Here is a 10,616-nt window from a genome sequence, read left to right as displayed (position 1 = left end):
TTCTGGTAGTGTTGTCCAAATCAGTTTAAACTGACCGTCGGATGTTTTTTTCCTAACCCCACTCACTTGGACATGGGAGCTCAGGCTGTGCATGTAATGCCTGCCCCCAGCATAAGTTTTATCATGGCCACAGTGTGAGCACTCTTGTGAAACAGTGGTAGTAGAGCCGTTGCGGACATTGGACGAGCTGATTGAGACAGGTTGTGAGCATGGTAAGCTGCCCAAGAAATGTTATCAGCATGAGAGGTTGTGTTCTTGTTTTCTATGTGCTCTCTTGCATGCTCGAGCCATCTATCGTCACCGGACATCTTCTCCCGGGCCAGAGACTCAAGGCATATTTCTGGAACTGGTGACCCCTTTACGCTTGCCTTAACGGGTGGTACATTGGTGTAGTAATTTGGCAAAGCATCGAGTTTCTTCGTGCCAGCTGCACCACCAAGAATTATTCGACCATGATCAGTGCCATTCATCAGGTTGTCTTGGGTGCTGGAATAATGAGATGCCGGTTCCATGGAAAGTTTTTACAACTTTAGCTGTTGTAGAACTTGGATTAACATCGATATTGTCAACAGTGGATGTAGTAAACAAGTTCTGCTTCAGGTTTGGTGGAGATACGACCTGTTCCAATCTGTAGAGTAGGCACACACTATTTCCCATATCAGCAGAAATCTGAATAATTCTATCATACATGATGCTGATACCAAGCTGGGAGAGCTTCTCCACCAATTCTCTCTTCCTGGTTTCTGCATGTAGTTTCAACCCAATATAAATTGCCAGTGGGGTTTCCCGTTCCAGACTGTGTCTCAAATTAGTGGGTTTGTCCTTTTGCTTTCGGGCATGCTTGACTGCATTAAACTTAAGAAGCTGTACCAAGCTTAGTGCAGCTGGGTTAGAAGGTTAGTTTGCCTGGTCCTTAATGCTAGGACCCTCCAGTATCATGGTGATTGTTGACTAATGATATAAGTGAACTTTGCACAGATTCCTCCTGACATGTTGCACTAAATGAACCATCAAATGGCTTGGATTTATCAAACAAATGTCCACGGACTATCTGAGCTGCCCGTGCAAAGTGCACTGCATCACTGTCACTGTCCTGTTGACACACCTTTGCAAAGGCATGTCCAATGTCCTCATAAAACATTAGCAAAATGTCTCTGCCCTTTTTAGTTGCTCTCATGTCAGGAAAATGGGCAAGAATTTGCTGCTTGAGCCTTGTAGATTGTATGCGGCTTTCCTGCTTGATTCCTAGTTGGTCCAGCCTGGAGGAATACAGGTTTGATAGATCAGCTAGCTTAAATACAGGAGCAATGGTGGCATCCTCCAAACGGGTTTCCTCAATATATGTCACAAGTTCTGCAAATGCTATGCTATTGAGCATGTTATCGAGATTCTCGGTGCCTTCTTGCTCCGTTTGGACCATGGATGCATGATAATAGAGAGAGGCTAAGCACTTTGCATGGTATTTTGCTTCAAGAGCAACCATATCTCCGCCACTGAGAGGTCTCAACAAGTTATCGTCTTCTAGAAGTGCAGCACACTCTCGAACATGTTTGCCTGCTTTGAAAGTAGAAACCTCATGAAGTTTCTCTTTTCCAGATGACAGCCCACAGAAAAAGCAGAGATCTTGAGAAATTGATGATGCAGAACTTGACCGAGTGTGCTTAGAAACACAAGATGTACCTTCACCTGCATCATCAGCCGGTATATCTTTAGAACGCTTCCTTGCACGTTCCAGTTTTGTATTGTTGTACGTAAGCCTGCACGACCTATGCCAACGTGCATTATGAGCAATGAAAGCTGCCTCGACACCATGACCTTCGTCCAATGTGTCAATGTTTATCATTCTAGGCAGCCGACCGAGGTTATTAAATTCGAGGAGATTATCAGCCAATGTTTTATACCCTGCGAGTGTTGCTTCACCTTGTTCATCTTTTCGTTGACTGGGAAACTGAACCTTTTCAGTGGTGTTCTGTTGACAAAGAATGCAGAGTTGCCACTGAGTAACTCGACCCATTTCAGCATCTGGCTTTGATGGATCCACAAGTTTGATGCGCTTTGCCATCTCCAGTTGCAGATGAATGGGCTCATGTAGGGTTGATCACTTGTGCAGTCACCATAACAATGGATGATGTCCCTGAAATGAGTAGATGCATAACTACTACCAGTTTCATAGTTTGATCAATATTTTAAAGCATCAAAAATTTCTTTGTCTCTGAAATGTGAGCATAGACCTTAAGAGCAAAATAGCTGTGGATGGTGGGATTTCAAGATGGCAGCCACAATTTTCAAACATTTAATGTCACCATTGCATTTCTAGAGCCCTAAAATGTAGTTATAGGCATTTCAACTGTCTCGATATCTGTACTAGTTTCGGAGATATTTAACAAAACAGGTCCACAGTGGCGGCCATTTTGAAATCCAAGATGGCCGCCATACTGCTGATGAGTTCACAACCCAACCCGATATGCTTTGGAGTCCACTTCTGGCCACCACTGACATTGATAACAATGTCCTGCATAATGCTGAGGACTTTGGTTTGTACATTTCCTTCTTCACTGGGGAGGAGTTTTGTCTGCACTCGTTAGGTTCAAGAGCTTCTGTCCCCAAACTAAATCTCAGAACCATGTACAGTACATGCTGTTGTGGATGCACGCTATTGCGTCGTCTTCACTCACACCTGGTCCTTTATGACCAGCATTGGAGGAAATGCCTCCATGAGTCTTCAATGCTACATGGTTAAGAGAGAAAAGGTCATCTTCAGGTTTGTTTGCAGACATTGTGAGCGTGTCATCAGCATCGTCTGATGCTGCCATTTCAGATAGTTGTATGTGCTTGGATTTGTGAGGAATTCACCGCACGACTTTCATCATGGCCACGGCAAAGAGGTGGGATAAAATCAACCACGTCCCCCACCTACATGACTGGAGTTTTTCTCCAAAAGAGTATTTCCGGCTGCAGTATGATGCTGGGATTTCACTTGCATTTTCCGATAAGACGCAATAACGGTCAAATACCTGTGACATTTCAATGACGTGACCCTTTTCAGCTGCATTCCGAACCTCTTTCGAAAGACAGATCAAAGCAATGTCGTTAAGCTTTGTTTCTTTTTGAGTTTTGTCACATGAGAGGTTGAATTTCATCAGGCAGCGAAGATGGTATTTCCCTCAGCCCGGATCAGGTCAGTTACCCCAGCGAGATTGATCCAGCGAGAAGTTTCTGGTCATATAGAGCATTTCCAAGAATCTCGTTACTTAAATTGAGTGTTTCAACAGATCTTGTTTTCCTTTTGGCTGTATGTTTTGTTTGTTTTGTTTTTTTTGACAAAAGAGACACAAAGTCCATCAACAGCCTGCTGCATGCTTCTTCGGAACTGGATATCTTTTAAGTGCATTTCTCCTGCTTCCAGTGGATGTTGCTTCTTTTCGCTTCTCCACTGATGTATGCAGCCTTCTGAATTTGCTGCTGTTTGTAAAATGTGCATAGCATTTCTTATGCCAAACAATTAGAGACAAATCTGCAGGATGTAAAACCCTCTCGAGTTGATCAATTTGCTTCCACATTCTTTCCATCTTTGACATGTTCTCCTGGTTTTGGCTGCTTCTAGAAGTCTTTCCACTCCTTGCGGACTTGCGGGGTGAGGTTTTTCATTGCCAGAAGCTTGGCAAACTATGCAGAGATCGAAGGCGACGGAGACTGCGTGCTTAAGTCTTAAAACCAGGTCCATTTTGTTTCTTCAGAATCAACAAACTGAATTATTCTGAATAATCAGAAAGCTAAAATATTAGTTGAAGTCCATGTGCATTTGATGAAACGATGAGAAAATGTGACATCCTTTCCAGTGGAGACGACTGGAGATGAAACATAAATCTTCACTTGTAATGCTCTCGAAACGCCCGCTCCCTTCGGGAGCATTGGCAAGTCGTTTTTGCCACCCCTCATCTCGCAGAGGATTTGGGGGGGGGGGGTACCTTGCGTACTACCAACATGCATGCAAAGTTTCGTGGAGATCAGGCCAGCCCTGTTTTTTCTGATTTTCAAATGAACACACACACACACACACACACACACACACACACACACACACACACACACACACACACACACACACACACACACACACACACACACACACACACACACACACACAATTGCCTTATTTAATACTCGAAGCGGTACCCGGCGTTGCTCGGTGCTGTTGTAAATAACTCCGAATCCTCTGGGCATTTTGAAGAATTTTTTTGCGGGGGTTGAAGAAAAAAAGGAGTGGGGTCGGGGATCATTTAACATTTCCTATCACATAGCTACAACGCCTTAGGCACTACAGAGAGATTTTTTTTTTTTTTTAAAGAAACTTTTTTTTCAAAATTTTCAGATTTTTATTTTTATTCTTTTCCCGAAAACACTCCCCCGGTACTGACTGATGAACCTGCGAAAGTTTGACGAAGATCCATTTGGCCATCTCTGAGAAAAAATGGCGACACACAGACGCACAGACAAAATGTTCTCTTGTAGTATAGATAGTAGGACACCACGTTCAAGCCTCCAATCATCACGAACACCGTTGTGCTTTTCATACTGTTCTTCATCACAGTGTCCTATTTGGGTAAACGGGAAACACTTCCACATGTTTATGTCAACAAATTATAAATCGGTTATTGCATTTATTCCATATCTCGTCCACATTACGGTTGATTAAATATAGTCATGGGTCACATGATACATTTCACACCTGTCCGAAAGCAACAATCAAGTGGTTTGATAATTCATGTACATGCAAGAGTAATTTAAATTTAGAACTTTAAAACAAAATACATCTTTGTCATGTCCTCAGTATTAGTTACTGAGAGCTAAACCCCAACAACATTCCATCAGTGTGACCACTCCTTGGCTTTTTTCACAAGATCTTGGCTATTAGTTGTTCACCTTGGCGTCTTGGTTTTCTATAGATTTTCTATCATCATCGCTTTTCCAAAACCTTGTGAATTCTTGGCTTTTTTCATTGGCTCACCCTTAGCATTTATGAAAATGAGGAGTGGTCACACTGCATTCCATGACTTCTATCAGTTAGCGGGAGGTGACTGTTATTGCGCCGTTAAGTCGTTTTGCGTTTTTCACAATTCTGCATTATGTTTTAATTAGCGATTTTCAACACCTTTTCCTGAAAAGTTATGTTTGGAACAAGCAGATTTGGATTCAGCACACTCGAAATGTCTTAAAACCGCTGGGCCCTAACTTGGACCCCAAAATGCCTCAGGCACTTTTTTCAGGGACGTTTTCTCAAATTTCCAGCTGGTTATTGGGGTTGCAGCTGGGATGAACTACAATAGCAAACAAGAACGGCACTCGGTAGAGCGCAAACCTCCGCCAGGCTGAACAGTTTACATTTTGTATCGCACTGATGGCCCGGATCTGCTGACCTGAAGCAAAATACCATCGGCTTGTTCTTGTCACCGAACCAACTCATCCACCAAATTTTGTCTGAATCCATACACAACATTTTGGAATATCGTGCTATACTGTGTACCGTTTTCCGCCCAGTCTCTCAATTGTGGTCACTTAAAAAAATGAACAAATTCCCGTATCGGGATCTGAATGCGGATCTTCACCAAAATCGAATCGTTTTATCCTTGTCAAGCAACCAACCTACACACCAAGTTTCGTCTGAATCCGTTTATAACTTTTTGAGATATCCTGCTCACAGACAGACAGACAGACAGACAGACAGACAGGGGTGAAAACATAACCTCCATCTATCTTTGGCGGCGGAGATAATTGCAGATGCATGCACAAATAGGGACAAGGATTGTCACACGTGACATCTATAATAGAGTCGGGGCACACAGGACAATAAGGATAAAGAAAATCTATGACAGAATCTTGAGCTTCGGACAAAATCGCAAGGATGGAGCAAAGCATTTGACGTGCACCGAGGAACCAGCACCAAACGAGGTTTTGTTTATCTCTTGAAGTTTGACATTCTTTTTGAGAAAGTGAGATGCGGATGGTTAATTGTAAGCTGCGAAGGTGTAGGTTTTGAAAAATTATTCTCTCTTGCTTCTGAGAGCAACTTTCTCTTCCTCTTTCACAGTTTTCTGGAATGCCTTAGTCTTTAAGTCCATGAGTGTGATTTCAATATTTATGATCAGGATGTCGCTTCGAGGTGCGGGATCTGCTGCTTTATCTGTGCACATTAAGCATTTGGCTTCCTTCTAACTCCACTGAGGTGTTACAACATGTTCCCTTTTCACTTCTACCTGTTCTTTAACACTTCCGATGTAAAAAAATGTGCACATTAGTCCAAAGTGTCCTCCTTACCTCTGTTTCTTATCCATTTTTTCTAAACACGGAATCTTCTCGCTATCCTTCTTGCATTCACTGCCATTTGATTTCAAGGTCACCATCCACTCTCCATCTTTCTAATATAAACTTATGCCACCTTTGGACTCTGATTACCGTCTCTCGTGACAATTTGCTTACAGTCTGGTTTGAAAACATCAAACTCTATGATTTTTTTTTTTTTGCTACACATTTCCTTTTGATTCCTTCCCTTCTCGGCTTGTAATCCTCCTTCCTTCAGCTGAGATTATCCCTGAACCTCATCACATGTGTACGAAAGATGTTTTTTAAGACCATGCTGAACTGTCTTCGGTTTGTTGCATTCAGAAAGTATGACGCTGTGCTTGCACGAAGTTGATGATGCCCCTTCGGTTTATTGGCATATTAGCAATGCTCAATTTTTTTTTCTTTCAAACTGGGGGTGGGTTTATTGTAACGGAGAAATGCAAACAGCCAATGTGTGGAACCTTGTTCTAAAAGCTGCCCGTCTCCCTTCCAGGGACTATGTTTAATAAGTAACCAGGAAGGATTTATACGAGAAAATAATTTCCTTTTTCTTTATCTATTATATCGGGTAATTTGGGGTCAGGTGTGGGGGAATACAGCACAACCAGTGTTCACAATTTGGTTTTAAGGCCTTGTCACACGTTGACGATTTAGCCAGCGTATGCCTGACGTATGCAAAATTTGGCTAAAACGCCGGCACACGTCGAATACGTTATGGGTAAGTTTGTATACGTTAAGAGCACACTGGCATACGTCGTAGTACGCTGGCATATGTTGTAGTACGCCGAGCTGTTAGACAAATTTTCAATGCTTGAAATTTTTCGACATATGCCAGCGTATGACTCACACGTTCCGCATAATGCTGGCCATTAGTTGTAGGCACGTTACGCGATCGTTGACACACGTTACTTGTAAGTTACTCATAAGTCGAAACACGTCGAGGTAATGTTTAGCGTACCCGAAACTTATTTCTAACCTACGAGTAACGTGTTGTAGGCCCGTTACGCGATCGTTGACACACGTCGACACACGCTACTTGTAGGTTACCCATAAGTTGGAACACATCGAGGTAATGGTTAGCGTCAGTGTTCCAGACTCCCAGGTTTTTTTTTTTTCTTCGGTATGACGGTGATGTTAACACTTCAATTCCTAGTGCGGTTATAATATAATATAATTAATAGGCTTCCGCTCAACGATTTAAATCATAACTGCACGAGAAATCGAAGTGTCAACATCACCGTCATACCAAAGACAAAAAATAAAAATAACAAATAACCAGGGAGTCTGGAACACTGACGGTAACCATTACATTGACGTGTTTCGACTTATGAGTAACGTACAACTAATGTGTGTCGACGTGTGTCAACGATCGCGTAGCGTGCCTACAACTTATGGCCAGCGTATGCGGAATGTGTGTCATACGTCGAGTACGTCGAGAAATTTTCAACATGCTGAAAATTTCTCGACATACTCGGCGTACTACAACGTATGCCAATGTACTACGACGTATGCCAGCGTGCTCTTAACGTATACAAAACTTACCCATAACGTATTTGATGTGTGCCAGCTTGGTTCGGCAAATTTTTCATACGTCGGCATATGCTGGCTAAAATGTCAAGGTGTGACAGCGGCTTCACACTTCGATGTCTCGTGCGGTTATGATTTGAATTGTCGAGCCGCAGCCTTTTAATAGCCTATGCCACGTGATCGTCTGCGATACGCTGCCGCGCGCTTTGAATAAGTTAGATTATCGTTGGGCATAGGTTGTGAACGCCGACAACACGCTCAGCATTCGTTGGTATAAGTTATCTATATGTGATTGAAACGTTCTGTGTACGTTATGCATACGTCCAGCACGTTATTATACGCCCAAAACTTACAAAAAAAACCATCAATAGTTCAGCGTACGCCAGCGTTTTACATACATTTTGATACCTTGCCATACGCTGGCTAAAACATCAAGGTGTAACAGGGCTCTAACGAAGGAAGCACCAACAGCACACAAAGGCTTTATCTCCCTTCAAGGTGACTGGACCAATAGAGACTGTTTTGTCATGATTACTCAAACAACAAGTGAGGTGTTATGGAAACACATTTCTGCCTTTTGGTTTGTAATTATGACGTCATCTTGTCAGTTTGAGTTACACCACCTGGTGTAAGCATACGTATGCTCATACTTTGTCATATTTTGGGCTCCGTGAATGCTTGCTTACACTGGTGTTCGTGCTGTTGTTGTTTTTTTTCTCATTATTCATAGCACTGCTGATTTGAGAAACTTCTCTGACATATCCTACATTTCAAGCTTGATTGCAATGTATCATGGCAAACTGAATGCTCAGAAAAATAACGTGTGAAAGCACAGGTTACATGGCAGATTCAGAGCTGGCTCACGGTAGTTTCACAGATCCGAACGTAAAAATATGTCACCACGTACCTCCCCGATCTGATCGCCGTGGACACTTGAACTTACCAGGGCATTCTACCCAGCACACGACTGTCTCCGGAATGCCCCCCCCCCCCAATAGCATGACGGAAACGGAGAAACGCAAGGAACGGAAGTTTGTTTTTAAACTAGGTAAACTTGCACACAATGGGATAAATGAACACTTTTCATTTCACCAACTCACCCATCCAGATATACAAACGGTTCTTGTTTCCTCTCTGGTTTTATGCATTTTTGCTATATCCACTTTATACCTTTTCATTATCTCTTTTACACCATACCGCGCGTAGTGGCGTGCGCCTGTAATCCGACTACTCGGAGGCATGGGTTGGAGGATCGCTTGAGGACGGGTGCTCTGCACTGGGCCGCGCTATGATAAGGTGTAGGGCAGCCCGGAATCATGGTGAAACCCAATCCATATCCTTGTGTCGTAAGAGGCGACCAGGGTTGCGTCAGGAAGGGCATCCGGCGTAAAACCTGTGCCAAAATCAGTATGTGGATCATAACGGATAATCCGCTGTGGCGACCCCTAACGGGAGCAGCCGAAAGACGAACAACAATTATCTCTTTTACACCCTCCCTTTTTATTTGTATTCATACTTGTTTCTTCCTCTCCCACACTCTCCCCACTATTCATCCTTTATCCCCTTTCCCCCTATAAATTCTTAATTTACTACATTTATTTTACTTCATACCTCCTGCAGTTTCTCTCCCTTCCTTGTCTCCCCTCTTCCCCTCCCTTTAGCTTCCCATTTTTAGCTCACCTGGACTTTAGTCTTAAGCTCAAATAGCAAACTTGGGGTATTGCGGATAAAGCTCGTCCAATTCCAAACTTTGGGTCTTTCGGCCATTGGTGTAGTAGCATGGAATTCATCTCGGTTTGTATTATTACAACCACCCCAAGGACACATCGACTCAGCATATTTGTGAAAAATCGGAAATTATTCGCTGTTTTAGTTGAATCGTTCCGCAATGTAACCCGTAGACAGTATGAATGTGGTGGTTGACTCCCAGGTGCGACATTATGGCTCATCGTTAAGAATAAGATTTCGACATTTCATCGCAAAATTACTTTATAAAACGCAAATTGGAAAAAGTCGCATCGTATCTATTTTGTAGCTTATCAAGGGCGTGTTTTCACCGTCTTTCAACTTTTCTTTAGGGAGGAAGCATGGGGACTTGCGATGAGTGCCAATGGGGATTTGCGATGAGTGCCATCGACTGAAAAACCTTTGTGCTCGCTTATTGTTCTGAATTTTAATTCAAACACCGAGCTTCTAAGAGCAGCTTTGCTGAGCAAAATGGAATGATTCCTTCCATCTCATCCACAGAAATCTGGTCAGTCATGCTGCGTTATGCCATTTGGTCAGAATGCAGACATAAATATTATCGACTGGAAGGGGGGAGTCGGGGTGGAAGGAACAAGATTGTAATTTTTGGACTGGCATTGGGAAACAACAGAGAGGCACTGAACCGAAGAATTGGATTGCGTGATGCGTTGTGCTTCTTACTTGCAGTAAGAGGATGCTCAAGCTCATTCACAAGTCGCTGGTTTCCAATGCGTCCTGCAGGATGCAGATGTGGAGATGGAGCCAGGTTTGAACTCAATAACCGACTTCGTGCAACGAGTGGTTTCTTCTTGTTGCTCCTTTTTTTTTTTTCTTCTTCTTCTTGTTTTTAACCAGACCGTCATTCATGAAGTTCTATTTGTTGAGTGTACATTCCCCGTTTCGGCAAAGAAAATGTCACGTCAACAGGTTTGGATGCGTCTGTGACATCAACATGACGTCATCTTTGCGTTCTGTGCACATATAACCAGGTAGCTTCCACC

General features: G+C 43.0%; 2 protein-coding genes across 6 annotated transcripts in view; one reads left to right on the top strand and one right to left on the bottom strand.

Moving 5' to 3' along the window:
- NAALADL2 (N-acetylated alpha-linked acidic dipeptidase like 2) overlaps window positions 1-10,616 on the top strand; it is a 363,340-nt gene that overhangs the window by 224,738 nt on the left and 127,986 nt on the right. The window lies entirely within an intron of this gene.
- On the bottom strand, window positions 202-2,043 carry LOC147012992 (uncharacterized). The gene has a single exon (XM_085854413.1). It carries the CDS (start codon window positions 2,012-2,014, stop codon window positions 920-922), a length of 1,095 nt encoding a protein of 364 aa, XP_085710539.1. The 5' UTR covers window positions 2,015-2,043; the 3' UTR covers window positions 202-919.

This window comes from Eptatretus burgeri, chromosome 14, assembly GCF_056783735.1.
Source record: "Eptatretus burgeri isolate ZD-2024b chromosome 14, Ebu_testis_v1, whole genome shotgun sequence".
Classification (NCBI taxonomy): domain Eukaryota; kingdom Metazoa; phylum Chordata; class Myxini; order Myxiniformes; family Myxinidae; genus Eptatretus; species Eptatretus burgeri.
The sequence above is the reverse complement of the archived record's forward strand: the minus strand, read 5'-3'. Positions and strand labels throughout refer to the sequence as shown.

Coding starts and splice junctions, on each gene's coding strand:
- LOC147012992 (XM_085854413.1), bottom strand. CDS start 2,014: ATGGGTCGAGTTACTCAGTGGCAACTCTGCATTCTTTGTCAACAGAAC.